Here is a 20,301-nt window from a genome sequence, read left to right as displayed (position 1 = left end):
CTTGGAATTACTTAAACCTAACTAACATAAGGACATCACAGACATCAATGCCCGAGGCAGGATTCGAACCTGCGACCGTAGCGGTCGCGCGGTTCCATACTGTAGCGCCTAGAACCGCTCGGCCACTCCGACCGGCCTTGCCAATATCGGAGAGCCCTGGTAGTAGTGACAATATGTAAAGGAAAAGTGAATTGATATTTGTGTTGGGGAGGGCATTCGAACCCGGGTCTTCTTGCTTGCTAGGCAGAAATGCTAACCATTAGACCATCGCAGTTTGATGGTCAATATTCCTGCACGAACTACCTACGCCGCAGTACAAATTTTAATTCATTTCGTCTGCTTCGGTCATTATCGTAGATATTAAAAAGAGACTTAAATGTCTCAGGGAAACATTTAATTATAACTTCTGTTCCTGTCCAGGTTCCCTACGATGATGGCTGCAGTCTCTAGCCCACCTCTCCATACTGTTGTGCATGAAGTAGTAAACAACAGTATGGAACTTACGTCAGAATGTTAGAAACACCCCCATTTGTGAACTTGCCATGGACTAGGCTGTCGATAAACGGCAACCTGTTGCTAACGTTAATTCAAAGCTAACGGCACACTCGTAGATCACTCAATCATACACTGTTCTGGGGAAACATTGACGTCTCATTAGCTTGAACAAGGAACTTGCCCAGATCTGTATGCAAAGAGCTGTTTGCCGCTCACTGTCCTTCTCTAATTCCAGTTTCACAAAAATTTTTCCAATTTTATAGATGTTATTCCATTTCCCGTTGGGAATGCATAAACATCGGTCCAGATCTCGTTCAGAAGTGGATGAACGTTTCGCTAAGTCTGCAGTATGCTTTTTATTGTTTCGTGTCTGGTATCATTGGTCGACAACAACTTCACCAGCGACTCACAGAAATGCACTTCTTCGACAGAGGCCGATAACGTCCTCACGGGCACCCGGCGGATCCAATGATGCGTGCACTGTGAGCCACGCTTTCAGCGGCTCCGAATAGGATAGGTTTAAGTCGTTGTTCATACTTTTTTTCACACACTTGGTAAAAGGTAAAGACTACGACTTTCCGCGTAACACAGCTGTGTAACAGACGCTACGCCAGGTGGAGCGAACTGCACGTGACGTGTAAACGCTGTACGCACCGCTGCTGACTAACATAACTGGAAATGCGGAACTTCCAGGTGTGAGCGGCTGCCACGCGCATCGCGCCGTTCCTGAAGCACTAGCCACAACTGTGGAACATTTAGTCGTTGATGTCATCATTCCTTGCTGAGTAGGTAGCGCAGCAGCGATAGTCATGTGCAGCTAGCCGGATGAAGCGGGCGCAAGTAAACAGTCGACTGATCGACAGCTACGACCGCCGAGGCGGAACTGGTGAGCTATCCATGCGGGACTTACGACCAGAGACGAGAAGTGAGCATTGCATACTCGCACTAAACTCGCCAGCAGGTCCTATGTCGCCATCTCAGAACTCGCCGTCTGCGTCTGCTGGCACCCGAACTGCCAGTTCCCTCTTCACTCCGTCTAACCGTAAACGCGTCCCCTGAATCTGTTGTTGAGTGCAAGTGGACTGCACCAGCGTGGACAGGGCAGCGAGATCACGAGTTCACAAGCACACCAGGGGACTCGCGGCACTGTCGCTACACACGTAACAGTTGGGCGGTAACGGATCGGTTCGCAGCGAATATTGTTATTTTTATATACAGGGTGTTACAAAAAGGTACGCCAAAAACTTTCAGGAAACATTCCTCACACACAAATAAAGAAAATATATTATGTGGATATGTGTCCAGAAACGCTTACTTTCCATGCTAGAGCTCATTTTATCACTTCTCTTCAAATCACATTAATCATGGAATGGAAACACACAGCAACAGAACGTACCAGCGTAACTTCAAACACTTTGTTACAGGAAATGTTCAAAATGTCCCCCGTTAGCGAGGATACATGCATCCACCCTCCGTCGCATGGAATCCCTGATGCGCTGATGCAGCCCTGGAGAATGGCGTATTGTATCACAGCCGTCCACAATACGAGCACGAACATGTGGTACCGGGGTTGCGTAGACAAGAGCTTTCAAATGCCCCCATAAACGAAAGTCAAGAGGATTGAGGTCAGGAGAGCGTGGAGGCCATGGAATTGGTCCGCCTCTACTAATCCATCGGTCACCGAATCTGTTGTTGAGAAGCGTGCGAACACTTCGACTGAAATGTGCAGGAGCTCCATCGTGCATGAACCACATGTTGTGTCGTACTTGTAAAGGCACATATTCTAGCAGCACAGGTAGAGTATCCCGTATGAAAACATGATAACGTGCTCCATTGAGCGTAGGTGGAAGAACATGGGGCCCAATCAAGGCATCCAACAATGCCTGCCCAAACGTTCACAGAAAATCTGTGTTGATGACGTGATTGCACAATTGCGTGCGGATTCTCGTCAGCCCATACATGTTGATTGTGAAAATTTACAATTTGATCACGTTGGAATGAAGCCTCATCCGTAAAGAGAACATTTGCACTGAAATGAGGATTGACATATTGTTGGATGAACCATTCGCATAAGTGTACTCGTGGAGGCAAATCAGCTGCTGATAGTGCCTGCACACGCTGTACATGGTACGGAAACAACTGGTTCTCCCGTAGCACTCTCCATACAGTGACGTGGTCAACGTTACCTTGTACAGCAGCAACTTCTCTGACGCTGACATTAGGGTTATTGTCAACTGCACGAAGAATTGCCTAGTCCATTGCAGGTGTCCTCGTCGTTCTAGGTCTTCCCCAGTCGTAGGCTGGAATGTTCCGTGCTCCCTAAGACGCCGATTAATTGCTTCGAACGTCTTCCTGTCGGGACACCTTCGTTCTGGAAATCTGTCTCGATACAAACGTACCGCGCCACGGCTATTGCCCCGTGCTAATCCATACATCAACTGGGCATCTGCCAACTCCGCATTTGTAAACATTGCACTGACTGGAAAACCACGTTCGTGATGAACAGTAACCTGTTAATGCTACGTACTGATGTGCTTGATGCTAGTACTGTAGAGCAATGAGTCGAATGTCAACACAAGCACCAAAGTCAACATTACCTTCCTTCAATTGGGCCAACTGGCGGTGAATCAAGAAGGTACAGTACATACTGACGAAACTAAAATGAGGTCTAACATGGAAAGTAAGCGTTTCCGGACACATGTTCACATAACATATTTTCTTTATTTGTGTGTGAGAAATGTTTCCTGAAAGTTTGGCCGTACGTTTTTGTACCACCCTGTAAAGTCCTTTATCAGAGACACTAAAGTTTACTTCCCCCTTGAGTAAAGCCGAACTATAAAGCACTTGCGGGACTCACTTTCAAAGCCGCCAAGTAGCCAAATATGTTAACTTCAATGTACCTGTCGCTATATGCGATTCGTCTATTGTGATATCGTTGTTTTGTCCGCCGATTGGTACACTCTCGCTTGTCGGCAGTGCTGGTTTATTTCAATGAAATTGTTGTGTGACTGATGCTTATTTGACGGCCTACACTTACTGATCCCAAGCACCTAGCTCAGTGGCCATTTCGTCTTTCCTCTACGCACTTTAATAAAGTCCTTGAAGTGTTTCACATACATCACTGCAGACTTCAAAAAGTATGTGACATGAAGCAGAAACTGAAATGTAAACAATAATTGACGTAAAGTCTCCAGCTGCAAATAACCGGAGTGTGAATGCTAGCCTTTCCTCGGGTTATGTTGGTCATCGGTAATTAATGCTTTCCTTTTGAATATCCTCCTCAACTGTAATGAGAGGTCAGCGAAATGAATCATCTGACATAAAGGGGTTGACGAAAATATGGAAACGCCAGAAACGCAGTACATTAGCATGCCTAATACGGTGTAGGAAAGCCGTTGGCGTTTAAAACAACTTCCATTCGTTCAGGAATGGACAAACACAGGTCCTGGATGATTCTCAGGGAAATCTTACACCATTATTCCTGCAAAATAGTTGCTGTTTCATGTAACGATGGTAGATGTGGATAGAATCGCGCACCATTCTCTTTACAACAGACCACAAATGCTCAACAGTATTGAGATCTAGTGACTGGAGTAGCTGGGAGAGGTGCTACAATTCATCCTCGTGCTCACAAAACCACTCCTGAACGATACAAGCTGTGTGAACAGGGGCGTTGTCGTGTTGTCACCATTGCTCTGGCCACGACTGACGCTGGTAACATATTGAGGTCATTGCACGGGTGCTGTTCTTGGTCAACTAAACGGCGCAACCTGCAGGCTGGTCTAGCACTGTGGAGCAAGCATTATATCAGCCAAAATGGTCACATTATTCTTGGCAGTATTGAAACCTCGCAGAGTAGCCATGGAGCCCATTGAATACCACTATATGGCTGCCGCATCTCAGAAGAGTTGTTTTGGAATCCCAACTCGACCTGCAATTTTCTGCTTATGGCACTCCCTTTGTGTTGTATTGGTGGTGGTGACAATGTTGGCAAGTATGAAGTGCATTTGAGTTATGCAGTGACTTTTGAAGTTGCCGTCCTCTTATTTTTTGCCATAATCTGTGCAATGACCATTTCTCATGATCAGTCAAAAAACAGTTTCATCCTCACTATGATTTAATAAATGATAGTGAACTGGTGTAAGCTGCCGCCAGCACACCAGTCAGCAAAGATGTAGTAAGAAGATCGATAGTAGACGCTGGCCGTGGTGGGCAAGCGATTCTAGGTGCTTCAGTCCGGAACCGCGCTGCTGCTACAGTCGCAGGTTCGAATCCTGCCTTGGGCATGGATGTGTGTGATGTCCTTATGTTAGGTCTTAGTAGTTCTAAGTTCTAGGGGACTGATGACCTCAGATGTTAAGTCCGATAGTGCTTAGAGCCATCTGAACCATTTGATAGTGGGTGCTGGATCAAACGCACCTATCACGAGAGTGGCCGAAGACAGCCACGCGCCAGCAACGCCCTCTCCATCGCAAGTATTTAGATCGCCGCCGCTGGCCGGAGGGCGCAGTCTTACTCAGTCTCAGGCACTAGCGCAGTTACTGGCTCACTACCTCAGTCACTATCCTAGTTGGCGTCTGTCATTCGTCGCATAGGCTAACGTACCACAACACATGGACGCTGATAAAGTTAAGTAGCAGTTATCTGCTTACGTAAATAAAGAACCCTGTTAATACCTGTGTGCAGTTGTGTTGCAGAAAGAGGATACCGGCCGCCAAACAACATCCTATCACTTGATTTGTATGGTACAAGACTCTACAGAGTCGACGAGGACACAAAAGATAGTTTTCAGCTTTCTGTGTACACAGTATCAGTTCTAGACGTGCTGGCTCTTGAGCCACCAAACGCTTCGGCGCCATCGGCTTCGGAAGCGCTCACGAGACAGGTATCAACAATTTGCTCATGTTCGCTCCGACATAATGCACTCACCACTACACAGAACACTGCTCTGACGATGACTGACGCTTGCAACATATTGAAGACATTTCAAAGGTGCCGCTCGTGGTCAAATACAACAGCACCACCTAGAGGATAGGCTAGCATCTGCATTTATCTTCAAGTATGAGTTTCTCACGGTGTTTCCACAGCTTTATGAAACATGTCTACGCCGAAACTTTTGGAATACTGAAAATGAGAACAGGAGCTGCAGTTCAATATTAGGTACACTGTCTGCACTCGTTTCACAGTTAATATACACTACTGGCCATTAAAATTGATATACCATGAAGATGACGTGCTACAGACTCGAAATTTAACCGACGGGAAGGAGATGCTGTGATATGCAAATGATTAGCTTTCCAGAGCATTCACACAAGGTTGGCGCCGGTGGCGACACCAAAAACGTGCTGACACGTGGAAAGTTTCCAACCGATTTCTCACTCACAAACAGCAGTTGACCGGCGTTGCTTGGTGCAACGTTGTTGTGATGCCTCGCGTAAGGAGGACAAATGCGTACCATCACGTTTCCGACTTTGATAAAGGTCGGATTGTAGCCTATCGCGATTGCGGTTTATCGTATCGCGACATTGCTGCTCGCGTTGGTCGAGATCCAGTGACTGTTAGCAGAATATGGAATTGGTAGGTTCAGGAGGGTAATACGGAACGCCGTACTGGATCCCAACGGCCTCGTATCACTAGCAGTCGAGATTACAGGCATCTTATCCGTATGGCTGTAACGGATCTTGCAGCCACGTCTTGATCCTGAGTCAACAGATGGGGACGTTTGCAAGACAACAACCATCTCCACGAACAGTTCGACGGTGTTTGCAGCAGCATGGAATATCAGCTCGTTCGCATTGACGGCACTTTGAACAGTGGGAGTTACATTTCAGACGTGTTACGACCCGTGGCTCTACCCTTCATTAGATCCCTGCGAAACCCTACATTTCAGTAGGATAATGCACGACCGCATGTTGGAGGTCCTGTACGGGCCTTTCCGGATACAGAAAATGTTCGATTGCTGCCGTGGCCAGCACATTCTCCAGATCTCTCACCAATTGAAAACGTCTGGTCAATGGTGGCCGAGCAACTGGCGCGTCACAATACGCCAGTCACTACTCTTGGTGAACTTTGGTATCGTGTTGAAACTGCATGGGTAGCTGTACCTGTACACGCCACCGAAGCTGTATTTGACTTAATGCCCAGGCGTATCAAGGCCGTTATTACGGCCAGAGGTGGTTGTTCTGGGTACTGATTTCTCAGGATCTATGCACCCAAATTGCGTGAAAATGTAATCACATGTCAGTTCTAGTATAATATATTTGTCCAATCATTACCCGTTTATCATCTGCATTTCTTCTTGGTGTAGCAATTTTAATGGCCAGTAGTGTACAATTCACGTACCTAAAGTCGTCTTTTCCTACAATAGTTCGCTTACCTCACCAAAGGCAGTGCAGTCGCTATGCAAGATAATCCTAAACTTTTGCATCGAGTTTCTAACTAGAGTATGCCATATCCTGAGTGCGGATTATTAGTGCTAAGACCAATAACACAATATCTTATGTACTCTTCCGTGCCCTCCATTACGGCAAAGAGTAATACAGGTTACAAATTATAAAAGTTTTAACGGAGTTCAGCCACCTTGACGTAAGATAGGCTGGTTCGTGGCCCACGGGAAAGACGCGCCACGGCGCGTACGTCACGAAGGTAGGCCTGAACTCAGCAGACAAAATGCGTTTCTAAACCTTTTAACTCACAGCTGGGCGTGTACGTACTAACGAGAATTGCATATTTTACTGGAATCTGCCAATATAAAGTCTTACTGATTAACAGTACTACAGCAAAATTTAATTTCAGATCAGTACTCTATATAAATTGTATTACGGCTTGTTTGTAGCATTTAGTTTCTTCTGCTTAACAGTCCTCATTTCATACAAGAAGTGGTGCCTTACGCAAGTGATAGTCATTTTGGCATGATTTTAATTTTATTGTACTCCAGTATACCCGTAACAAATTTTAACATGATTTTAATTTTGTTGTACCCCAGTACAGCCGTAACGAATTGTAGGTAGGCCTATGGACTTCCGATCATTGTAGGACTGATAATAGTAAGACTCAACAATAGCGGAATCCAGTAGAAGATGCAATTCTCGTTTGTACGTACATGTCTCGTTGCGTGTTAACAAGGTTAAAATCATAGTTTGTCTACTGTGTTGAGCGAGCAAGCGAGCTGAGGCCTACCTTCGTGACCTACGCATCGCAGCCTGTCTTTTCCGTACGCCTCGGGCTGGTTACGCCACGATTAGAGGCGGACCATGAAACAGGGTGATGCACTACAGTCTGCAATTCTGCGGTAGCTGAGTGAGAGAGAGCACACGCATCAGGAATGATGTGTCGACAGAAGTGCCGACACAGTGTGATTTGAGGGGACCGCAATGCACGTTATAAATACACGAAGGATGGCGTGAGGTCTTAAACAGGATAAGTAATGAATGCTATAAAGAAAAGTACGTAGCTTTTGGAATACTTAACTTTAATCCATCCTTGTTGTATACATCGTTCTTGATGAGACATGCTTTATACGATAAGTATCAATTGCTATGTAAGGCTAATGGCGCCTTGCTAGGTCGTAGCCATGGACTTAGCTGAAGGCTATTCTAACTATCTGCTCGGCAAAGGAGCGAGGCTTCATCAGTGTAGTCGCTAGCAAAGTCGTCCGTACAACTGGGGCGAGTGCTATTCCGTATCTCGAGACCTGCCTTGTGGTGGCGCTCGGTCTGCGATCACACAGTGGCGACACGCGGGTCCGACATGTACTAATGGACCGCAGCCGATTTAAAACTACCACCTAGCAAGTGTGGTGTCTGGCGGTGACACCACAAGGAAAACGGAAAAGGACAGCGACTAATCAAAAAAACACCCACGCTCTTTCGCGCGGGGGATACCGCAAGAAGCAGTGGACACGGCTAGGGAACACACTCATAGACCAATTTGTTACGATTAACTGTCAGTTTTGCGTCGGAGACAAGAAACTTGACTGTCAAGAGAACGTCCATCTGGTGACGGAGGCAGCGTTAGACCCTTGGAGATAAGTCGGCTGGAGACCGATGTATTGAATCGCGACGAAATTTGTGTGTTGCATCGTCACTAGGAGGGTGGGAGGGTTACAATTAACTGACAGTTTTGCGTCGGAGAGAAGAAACTTGAATCACAGAATTTAATCCATCCGGTGACAGTGGTTGCGTTAATCGCTTGGAGAGAAGTATGCTGGTTACTGATTTATTGAATCGCGACGCAATTTGTGTGTTCCATTGTCATTAGGAGGGTGGGAGGGTTACAATTAACTGTCTGTTTTGCATCGGAGACAAGAGACTTGACTCACAGATGTTCCTCCATCCGGTAACAGTGGTTGCGTTAGTCGCTTGGAGAGCTGTCGGCTTGAGACTGATGTAATGAATCGCGACGAAATTTGTGTGTTCCATCGTCATTAGGAAGGTGTGAGGATTACAATTAACTGTTAGTTTTGCGTCGGAGACAAGAAACTTGACTGCCAAGAGAACGTCCAACTGGTGACCGAGGCAGTGTTAGACCCTTGGAGATAAGTTAGCTGGAGGCTGATGTATTGAATCGCGACGCAATTTGTGTGTTCCATCGTCATTAGGAGGGTGGGCGGGTTATACTTATATGTCAGTTTTGCGTCGGAGACAAGAAACTTGACTGCCAAGAGAACGTCCATCTGGTGACCGAGGCAGCGTTATACCCTTCGACATATGTTAGCTGGAGGCTGATGTATTGAATCGCGAAGCAATTTGTGTGTTCCATCGTCATTAGGAGGGAGGGAGGGTTGCAATTAACTGTCAGTTATGCGTCGGAAACAAGAAACTCAACTCAAAGGAGAACGTCCATACGGTGACCGTGGCAGCGGTAGACCCTTGGAGAAAAGTAAATTGAAGCAAGGGTAGCAGAATATCGAGGCCACATGCGGTCATCGCTAGTAAACCGCGCGTCACGGAGCTTCAGCTCCAAGTAGGAAAGAACAGTTCAGGCGAATGGGAACGATGGAGTCCATGTCGACGACATTCCGTTCCATGACCATGTTGTTGTAGTAAGTGTTGTCTCAGATCAACCAGCGCAGCTCCAGCCAGCCGTGGAGTGCCGCAGAGCTGAGCTCAACTGACGAACTTCATGCTGTGTCACACCAACCACCACTGATGGGAGACCTGATGGACTACGAGCAGCAATGCAGTACTAGGTGCTGTACTCTCCGAGTGTGGGACGGAAGACGACGACCAGGGTTCTTGGCGGTCCACCGTCCGGTACGCCTAAGCGCCTCCGGGTGCGGGGCCTACCAGGCCGGCAGCACTGGCTTCAACGCCTGCCACCTACACCACACCACGGATGAGGTGGTCCAGCGAAGAAGAGGCACAGAGTGCCGTCGAGTACAGTCCCTCAGCCGGTAGCTGCTATCTATGCTGTACCAGGCTGGACTAAGCATCCGTACCAACGCAAGAGGAACGTCTTCTCGCTGGGACGCAGACGCAAGGACTGGCGCAGCGTCCGGCACCGAGAGTGTGTCCGTGACCAGGGCAGGAGGCAACTACGGCCAACAGTGCACCGCCCTTTGTAAAGGTGTTCAAATGGCTCTGAGCACTATGGGACAACGTCTGAGGTCATCAGTTCCCTAGAACTTAGAACTACTTAAACCTAACAAACCTAAGGACATCACACACATCCATGCCCGAGGCAGGATTTGAACCTGTAAAATTGTCGCCGGCCGGAGTGGCCGAGCGGTTCTAGGCGCTACAGTCTGGAACCGCGCGAACGCTACGGTCACAGGTTCGAATCCTGCCTCAAGCATGGATGTGTGTGATGTCCTTAGGTTAGTTAGGTTTAAGTAGTTCTAAGTTCTTGGGGACTGATGACCTCAGAAGTTAAGTCCCATAGTGCTCAGAGCCATTTGAACCATTTTTTGTGAAGTTTTCACAACAAACGATTCACTGAATAATGTTTTCTTAGCGCCACGAGCGCTTCCAGACGATTCCTGACATCTTGCGCCGGCCTGCGCGACCGAGCGTTTCTAGGCGCTTCAGTCTGGAACCGCGCGGCCGCTACGGTCGCAGGTTCGAATCCTGCCTCGGGCATGGATGTGTGTGATGTCCTTAGGTTAGTTAGGTTTAAGTAGTTCTAAGTTCTAGGGGACTGACGACCTCAGATGATAAGTCCCACAGTGATCAGAGCCAGAGGCGTCCTCTGTAGTAGTCAACACTGGTGAATTGTCTGTGTATGATCGTTCAGTTGTGTTCGCTTGCGTTCGCTGCAGTATCAACGTCGACACTGAACTCGCTCTGTTGATGCAAGTTTACTGTTCAACAACTTATCTAATTCGTGAAGTGGTCTCGTTTTCTAAACTAAGGTCAAAACTGTTCTCCAGCCAGCGATGAAAATACGGGATGTTATCATTAAACTTCCGCTACTTGAGCCAGTCTAGACGGAAAAGTATTCATCGTATTGGTACCTAATTCCAAAGGAAAAAATGTTAAAATCTGCGCTACAGGATTTGCATTGTTAGCAGTGTCAGTGTCAATACTTGCCACTAGGTGGCGGTACTGCCACGGCGACGTAAAGTTGAAACACAAACATCAGTGCGCATTGCAGTTTCAGAAAGCGGAAATGGTTCTGGACAAGGCGTGTAGGGCTTTACCTGTACAGTTGTTTTTATCAAAACAACAGCAACAGTGCTGCTGCTCTTCACCAGTATCGACCCATCAAAGGAATACCCAGGGATCCTCTCTCCACATCGGGGCTGAAGAATACGATTCGGAATTTGGAATTGACTGGCTATTTGGGAGAGGCCGACGGCCTGTTGCCACGGCTGAGAATACTGGACTCAATGTTTGATCTCTGAACACTCCATGGTCCGCCGTAGTAAAAGTGCTGCAAATGATTGTGAAATGGTATCTGTGCAAACTTCAGATGCAGACGGTAGTAACACTGAGCAAGGTTTGCAACCTGGAATATAAGCATGGTAACCAAGTAACAAATGTTACCCTCTCATGTGGACATTGTAATGCCTTTCTTTCAATTGTTTATTCGTTGTTTTCCTTCTGCATGCCCTTACGAATGTTCCACAAATATTCATTGTCTTACGATCACTTGATTGTCATGGGGGCCCTCTCAAATAGTGAAAGTTTAATTATAACCACCCTACACAATCGATCCTTAATGTACTTCATGCCATATCGTATTTCCAATTTTCACACAGGGAAAAGCAACCACTTTTTGATTAGTGAATTTATTTAATGACAGTTAATGATTACATAGGCGCTGACAGTAGTTTCAATCACATATTGACGTTTAGTGCGAATCAGGAAATGGACAACTGAGAGATGATGAGATGTCTCGAGTTCGTGACTCAGTAGTATCCATGGTATCCGTAGCCGAGAGGAGCAGCAGCATATCCCAGGCCGCCATAGCCATAGTATCCAGCGTATCCAGGGTACCCGTATCCGTATCCACCGTAGAGTCCAGAAGAGTAGGCCAGGGGGGCGGAGTAGCCGAGGCCGGTGGCGTAGGCCAGGCCGCGCTTCTCCTTGGGGGCAGACTCCTCAGCCGCGAAGACGGCAGCGAACAGGCACAGGGCCAGGACCTGAAAAAGTAGAGCGTGGTGTCACATAAGGGAGCGCCAACTCAAGCAACACTGCACACTGCAGTTGCCTATGACGACAAAACCTATTCACTTTGAGCACATGCATGTGGAGTGAGGCCAACTGTATATATATATATATATATATATATATATATATATATATATATATATATATATATATATACCACAGGGTTCTGTCTTGGGCCTGTCGTTAAGTCTGATATACGAGGAGGCGTATTTGGAAATAAGGTCCGATTAGGTGCGGAATGGAAACCACAGTGAAAATTCGACGGAGCTTTGCACAGATGTGTTGGGCAGTGCGTTTAGTGTGACTGTCCATCGCTTCACGCCGCTCTTTTCAGTTTGGAGGGCAAAGTGGTCACATAAAAATGCCTAAAACAACAGTCTATCCTGCCAAGTACGTGGATCTTTAGAGAGATTTCGCCTGAAGTTGTGCTGCCCACGTAACATCAATGTCATGCGTTTCTTTCTTCAACACACTTTTTAGCCGCACTCTGCAGGAGCAATGAAGAGACCCCTGCAGCTTTTTGATGGGAAGCGTTCGATAACGCACAATACAGTCCTTCATTGGCTCCCATCGTTGTTCATCTCTGCTCACATGAACTGTTGGCTACGTAGACTGGAAAATTTGTACAACGCCAGGCAAATGTCTAAGTCGGAGCGGCGACTATTTAGAGAGGTAGCTGGAAGGTGTGACTAACTGTTTCGAATAATTTTTTTTTTTTTATTTTCACTGTGGTTTTCATTTCGCAACCCATCGGACCTTACTTTCCGAACAGGCCTCGCAGGATGAAAGCTTGCTGGTGCCTTAGAAACTGAACCTGACTGCTCATATACAGTTATGAAGCTATAAGGCTTCGGGACCCACATTTATTACACTATCAAGGAGCCATATGACATAAATTTCAACTTGATAGATAAACCCGTTCCTGAGAAAAACAAGTCTAAACAGGCGGAGCAACAGGCGACAGTCGCATAACAAATGACAAATTTTTTTTTCGTATGACATAATAGCAAATTAACAATTTTCGGATTCTTTCCTTTACTTTCAGTGTGAAAAGCTGCTCCTAGCTACATTTCATGATTCTAGGTCAACGCAAAGCAGTGGGAGAGACATCACATACATTATGCACGCAAACAAAAATCATGATTCGTTCCGAAATCAGCATAGAATGTGTTAAAAATTTCAAAAATAGCTGGGACGAGTTTCAAAATCATATGAATAATCCATATATCAACGTGCGCTTGATTCTGGGGGCCTTGTGAAACAAGGTTTTTTTTGTTCAAAAGTATGAATCTGGCGCCCCCTCAAATTGCTGCCTGGGGCAGATACCCCCCTTCCACGCCCCCTTCTACCCCCCTTTCCTGGGTCCTGGCCTATGTAAAGGAGACGCAAGGCATGGCGGCTAAGGTCCTTACCGAATGTAAAGTAAGGTAAGCAAGAGACGTGAAAAGACAAATGCACCATCTAATAGGAGTTGCGTAGATGGTGTTATAAAACCTGCAGGAGGAGCATGGACAAATGTTGCTGGAGATTGTAATAAAGGTGTGGTGGAGGCCGATATCCAGCAGAAGCTATCGAATGACTGATGATGATGGTGGTGATGATGGTGTTGTTGTCCGCACTAGCTAACTAGGTACAGGTGAGGAGCTTACCACGATCTTCATCATGTTTCTTGGTTGCTTCAGACGACAGCTGCTGTCTGATACTGGCCAACCTGCAGGTGGCTGCGTTTATATACTGCTCGGTTTCAGTAAACCGTGTTGCAACGGCTCAGCTGCTGGACGACTTGAAGTGGGTGGGGTTTGCAGGTTGCAGGTTTGACGCGTGTTAGCAGCTGACGTTGCGACCGGACGTTGCCCATATGTCGCGCTGCCACGCCATATGCGACGCGCCGGCACGGAAGGCCTATCAGAAATCAGATCGCCAACCCACCGGCCTTCCGTTCGCTGCCAACAGGTGGTCTCTGCAGCCATCAAGGTGACGGAGTGGCCAGCATCGAGCGGTCGTAATTCAGCAAGCGATACAGCTAGTGTGAATACAGCAGTCACATAGCAACAATTCCTATTCGATTGGATATAATTTTATTCGTTAAGGGGCCCTCATACACTCAACATTTAATGGGCGATACTGACAAGGGAAGCTCCCCATTGCACCCCCGCGGATTTAGTGGCCAGAGGGCACAGTGACTAGCCCGTCAAAAATTAAACACAGATCGAGCGTGAAAACAGGAAGGTCTACTGAACTGTCAAAAGAGAAACAGCAAATGGTGCCAGAACAAAAAGCAACGGCAAGTGGACGAACCGTGTTCAAAACTCCCTCATGCCATTTTTTTTAAGACGTCCGGTCATTGAAATGTTTGTTGTTTTTTTGTGGTCGTGGCAGTTGTCATACTATACAATGGTTATAGAATATGAGTCACGTGGAAAGAACGCGCTACCGTCACAAGTAAATGTGATGAATTGTGAGAGCAGGCGAGATGCTACACAGACGTCTCACAGAAATGAGAACAACAAACAAACGGGTGTGAACCATGTTACAACAAAGTTATTCAAGAGTCAACACTTCCAAAACAAAACGCAACTTCAAAAACGTTATTTATATACGTTTTGACAGAGCACAGAGCAACTGGGTGATTGTGAAACTTTTGCTTTCATTTGTTGCAGCTTATGTGACAAGTTGTTATGTTTTCATCGTTTCCTTGGAAGTGATCGCATTCACATTTATACGAACACCTATATCTAGCAACGAGGCATACCTCACTCACTTACTAGTCGTACAAATTAGGTGCGTCAATAAGGGATTGCTGTCACATGACACACGCACCCTTACTAATACCGTGTATGACACATCAGACGTATTTTCTGGTGGAGGAATCGATTTATTTGTCGCCTTGTCATCAAAGGTTTGCGGTTCCCATTTGAAAGTCTCTTCCTTTCGCCTGCTAATAGAGCAGTTGTGCAGAATCAACTGTCATTATAGGCCCCGACCTTACACCTCGCCGTTGGAAACGGACGTTGCACAACGAAACAGACACAAATTTAAAGCGAGAAACAAAATTGGCCGTAGGGAGGTTTCAATACTGCTCACCCGCTGGGTAGTCCCGCACCCAACCACTTAACTCCTCTATATTGCACTTCCTGTTCTTGGACCGTTCACTGTTTGCATTTTACCTTTTTTTCACAGTTCCTCTTATCATGCTTGATCTGTATTCAGTTTTTGGGCCTTATTACCACTAAATCCAAGGAGGTTCGATGGGGAGTTTCTCTTGTGAATAATGATTGTCGAAAAGACTGTCTCAGCATGTATGAAACTCAAAACAGTCTTACGTGAAATTAAAACCAAGGGCGGTAACGTTAAGAGTTCAATGGGAATTCCGGTGTTTTAATGCAGAGGAGAGAGTGGGTAGGTGGAAAGAGTGCATTGAAGCACTATATGAGGGAAGAATATAATAATTTCAATTCCAAAGAAAGCATGTGTTGATAGATGTGACAATTACCGAACTATCAGTTTAATAAGTCACGGCTGCAAAGTACTAACACGAATTCTTTACAGACGAATGGAAAAACTGGTAGAAGCCGACCTCGAGGAAGATAAGTTTGTATTCCGTAGAAATGCTGGAACACTTGAGGCAATACTGAACCTATGACTTATCTTAGTAAATAGATTAAGGAAAGGCAAACCTACGTTTCTAGCATTTGTAGATTTAGAGAAAACTTTTGACAATGTTGACTGGAATACTCTCTTTCAAAGGTGGCAGGGATAAAATACAGGGAGCGAAAGGCTATTTACAATTTGTACAGAAACCAGATTGCAGTTATAAGAGTCGAGGGGCATGAAAGGGAAGCACTAGTTGGGAAGGGAGTGAGACAGGATTGTAGCCTATCCCCGATGTTATTCAATCTGTATATTGAGCAAGCAGTAACGGAAACAAAAGAAAAATTCGGAGTAGGAATTAAAATCCATGGAGACGAAATAAAAACTTTGAGGTTTGCCGATCACATTGTATTTCTGTCGGAGACAGCAAAGGACCTGGAAGAGCAGTTGAACGGAATGTACAGTGTCTTGAAAGGAATATATAAGATGAACATCAACAAAAGTAAAACGAGGATAATAGAATGTAGAATTAAATCTGGCTATGCTGAGAGAACTAGATTGGGAAATGAGACACTTAAAGTCGTAAATGAGTTATGCTATTTGGGGAGCAAAATAACTCATGATGGTCGAAGTAGAGAGGATATAAAATGTAGACTGGCAATGGCAAGGAAAGCGTTACTGAAGAAGAGAAATTTGTTAACATCGAATATAGATTTAAGTGCCAGGAAGTCGTTTTTGAATGTATTTGTATGGAGTGTAGCCATGTATGGAAGTGAAACGTGGACGATAAATAGTTTAGACAAGAAGAGAATAGAAGCTTCGGAAATTTGGTGCTACAGAAGAGTGCTGAAGATTAGATGGGTATATCACATAACTAATGAGGAGGCATTGAATAGAACTGGGGAGAAGAGAAATTTGTGGGACAACTTGACCAGAAAAAGGGATCGGTTGATAGGACATATTCTGAGGCATCAAGGGATCACCAATTTACCATTGGAGGGCAGCTTGGAGGTTAAGAATCGTAAAGGGAGACCAAGAGATGAATACACTAAGCAGATTCAGAAGGATGTAGGTTGCAGTAGATACCGGGAGTTGAAGAAGCTTGCACAGGATAGAGTAGCACGGAGAGCTGCATCAAACCAGTCTCTGGACTGAAGACTACAACAACAACAACATGAGGGAAGGATCTGTCTGATGACGTGATAGAAGAAGAAACAGGAGTCCGTAGGGAAAGGATAGGGAATTCAGTATTAGAGGCAGAATTTGAAAGAGCTTGGAAGACAGGAAGGACAAACAAAATTCCATCGGAACTTCTAAAATCATTGAAGGAAGCGTCAACTGAACGCATATTCACATTGGCGTATAGAATGTATGAGACTGGCGACGTACCATCAAACTTTCGAAAAAAATACCATCCACACAATTCTGAAGATTGCAAGAGCTGACAAGTGCGAGAATTATTACACAATCAGTTTAATAGGTCATGTATGCAAGTTGCTGAGAAGAATAATATAGAGAAGAACGGAAAAGAAAGTTCAGTCAGATGACGACTATTTTGGCTTTAGGAAAGGTAAAGGCACCAGGGAGGCAGTTCTGAAGCTGCGGTCGGTAATGAAAGCAAGACTGAAGGACAGTCAAGACACGTTCATAGGATGTGTTGACACGTAAAAGAATGTAGTATGGCGGAAGATGTTCGAAATTCTGAGAAAAATAGGGGTAAGCTATAGGGACTGACGAATAATAAACGATATGTACAAGAGCCAAGAGGGAACAATAAGAATGGAAGACCAAGAACGAAATTTATTATTTATTTTATTTTGCGCATGCCAATACAGCGACAATATTTTATATATGTACAACAAAATGTAAACGAAATGTATAAAACAAAACAATGTGTAAATAGTACATGTGTAAAAAACAAGCAATAGCACAAAAGGATAAAGTACAAACTCTCAAGACAAAATAACTACACGTTAAAAGCTTGGCAATCCTGACTAGAAACTCATTCATATATTTAAAGCTCAATATCTAGATTGCACAGACAATCCAAAGTAGAGGGTTTCACATATATAACCTCAGAGACAGGTCCGGCGTATCTTCTTAAGGGGCATTCCAAGAACGAAATGCTCGGATTAAAAAGGGTGTAAGACGGGTATGTAGTCTATGGCCCTGCTGTTCAATATACACACCGAGAAAGGAATGATGAAAATAAAAGAGAGGTTCAAGAGTGAGATTAAAATTCAGGGTGAAACGATATCAGTGATAAGAATCGCTGAGGGGATTGCTATCCTCAGTGAAAGTGAAGTAGAATTACAAGATGCGTTGAATGGAATGGTCAACCTAATGAATGCAGAGCACGTATTGAAAGTAAATCGAAGAACGACGAAAGTAACGAGAAATACCAGAAGCCAGACGAGCAAGAAAACATAAGAATAGGTAGTCATGAAGTAGATGTAGATGAAATTAAGGAGGTTTTCTACTTAGGCAGCAGAAGACCTGTGTTGGACTGAGCAAGGAGGATATAAAAAACAGACTAGCACTGGCAAAAAGGCCATTCCAGCCCAAGAGAACTCTACTAGTATCAGACATAGATCATAATTTGAGGAAGAAATTTCTGAGACTGTACCTTTGGAGCACAGCAGTATGTGGAACAGAACAGAATTTAAGCATTTGAGTTGCAGTGCTACAGGAGAATATGGAAAATTAGGTGTACTTGTAGGGTAAGAAATGAGAAGGTTCTCCACAGAATTAGCGAGGAATATACACTGCAGCGCCAAAGAAACTGGTATAAGCATACGTATTCAAATACAGAGATATTTAAACAGTCAGAACATGGCGCTGGGGTCGGCATTGCCTATATAAGCCAACAGGTGTTCGGTATAGTTGTTAGATTGGTTACTACTGCTACAATGGCAGGTTATCAAGATTTACGTGAGTTTGAAAGTGGTGTTATAGTTGCCGAACGAGCGATGTGATACAGCATCTCCGACGTACCAATGAAGTAGGGATTTTTCCGTATGACCACTTCACGAGTACACTGTGGTTATCAGGAATCCGGTAAAACATCAAATCTCCGACATCGCTGCGGTCGGAAAAAGATCCTGCAAAAACGGGACCAACGACGACTGAAGAGAGTCGTTCAGCGTGAGAGAAATGCATTCCTTCCGCAAATTGTTGCAGATTTTAATGCTGGGCCATCCACAAGTGTCAGAGTGCGAACCATTCAACGAAACATCATCCGAAAGGACTTTTGGAGCCGAAGGTCCTGTCGTGTACCCTTGATGACTGCACGACTCAAAGCTCTATGCCTCGCCGGGACCCGTCATCACCGACATTGGACTGTTGATGACTGGAAACATGTTACCTGGTCGGACGAGTCTCGTTTCAAATTGTATCGAGGGGATGGACGAGTAAGGGGATGGAGACAACCTCATGAATCCATGGAGCCTACACGTCAGCAGGGGCTGTTCAAGCTGCTGGAGGCTCTGCAATGGTGTGGGGCATGTGCAGGTGGAGTGATATGGGACTCCTGATACGGCTCTCACAGGTGACATGCGCGTAAGCATCCTATCTGATCACCTGCGTCCATTCATGTCCGTTTTACATTCCGATGGACTTGGGCAATGGCAGGATGACAATGTGACCCCCATTTCCGCTGGCCACCAAACTCCCCAGGCATGAACATTATTGAGCATATCTGGGATGCCTTGCAATGTGCTGTTCAGAAGAAATCTCGAGCCCCTCGTACTCTTAGGGTTTTACGGACAGCCCTGCAGGAGTCATGGTGTCAAATCCCTCCAATACTACGTCATACATTAGTCGAGTTCATGCCGCTCCGTGTTGCAGCGCTTCTGCGTGCTCGGTGGGGGGGAGCTACACTATGTTAGGCGGGCATACCAGTTTCTTTGGCTCTTCAGTGGTACATCTGGCAAATAGTTGAGGACGCAGGTTGCAAGTGCTACTCTGAGACGAAGAGGTTTGTGCAGGAGAGGAATTCGTGGCGGACTCCATAAAACCAGGCAGAAGAGTGATGACTAAAAAATAAAAAAAAGGAAACATCGGTGATCCATGATTATTATTTATGATTTGCGCAATATATATGGAAGAATACTTTAGAGATTTGAAAATTGTGACGCTCGGTCATTATATTTTGGAATATATTGTGGTAGTCTTGTACAATACAGGGTAGTTAGTTCCTGTTGGGTTTGGGCTTCAGCTGAAAACCAGTATGGCATCTCAAACTATGCATCGAAGGGAGATGGCGTGCAAGTGACGTAGATGGTAGTCTGCCATCTCATTAGTCAAATTTCAAACGCACGTTCAGACCTGCCAGATATTTCTCTGCACTTTCGCAGAGTCGCGAGGGGCACAACCTCGTTGTCAACTGGACCCAGGAAGTTTGAGTGCACCTTAATTCAAGTAATGAGACATGCATCATTGTGAGATCTCGCCATTTGCTTGCGTGTTGCTGCCCTCAGTGTCGCCGAGATGAAGAGCAGGAAGTGGAGTGTTTGGGGAAAGTGAACCTAATTAGCCTTCCACCACTTCTTATTATTAATTGTTTCATTCCATATGTTATTATTGGTGAAGTTCAACCAGTGGT

At 45.5% G+C, this 20,301-nt stretch overlaps 1 protein-coding gene across 1 annotated transcript; it reads right to left on the bottom strand.

Moving 5' to 3' along the window:
* Nucleotides 1–11,709: 11,709 nt before the first annotated feature.
* LOC126425180 (cuticle protein 6.4-like) lies at nt 11,710–13,891 on the bottom strand. The gene is made up of 2 exons (XM_050088134.1): nt 13,757–13,891; nt 11,710–12,079 (listed from the first exon to the last, which is right to left on the bottom strand). Exons 1-2 carry the CDS (start codon nt 13,769–13,771, stop codon nt 11,846–11,848), a joined length of 249 nt encoding a protein of 82 aa, XP_049944091.1. The 5' UTR covers nt 13,772–13,891; the 3' UTR covers nt 11,710–11,845.
* Nucleotides 13,892–20,301: the final 6,410 nt, after the last annotated feature.

Source organism: Schistocerca serialis, chromosome 10 (assembly GCF_023864345.2).
Source record: "Schistocerca serialis cubense isolate TAMUIC-IGC-003099 chromosome 10, iqSchSeri2.2, whole genome shotgun sequence".
Classification (NCBI taxonomy): Eukaryota; Metazoa; Arthropoda; class Insecta; order Orthoptera; family Acrididae; genus Schistocerca; species Schistocerca serialis.
Note: the sequence above shows the minus strand (reverse complement) of the source record. Positions and strands in the feature narration are given on the sequence as shown.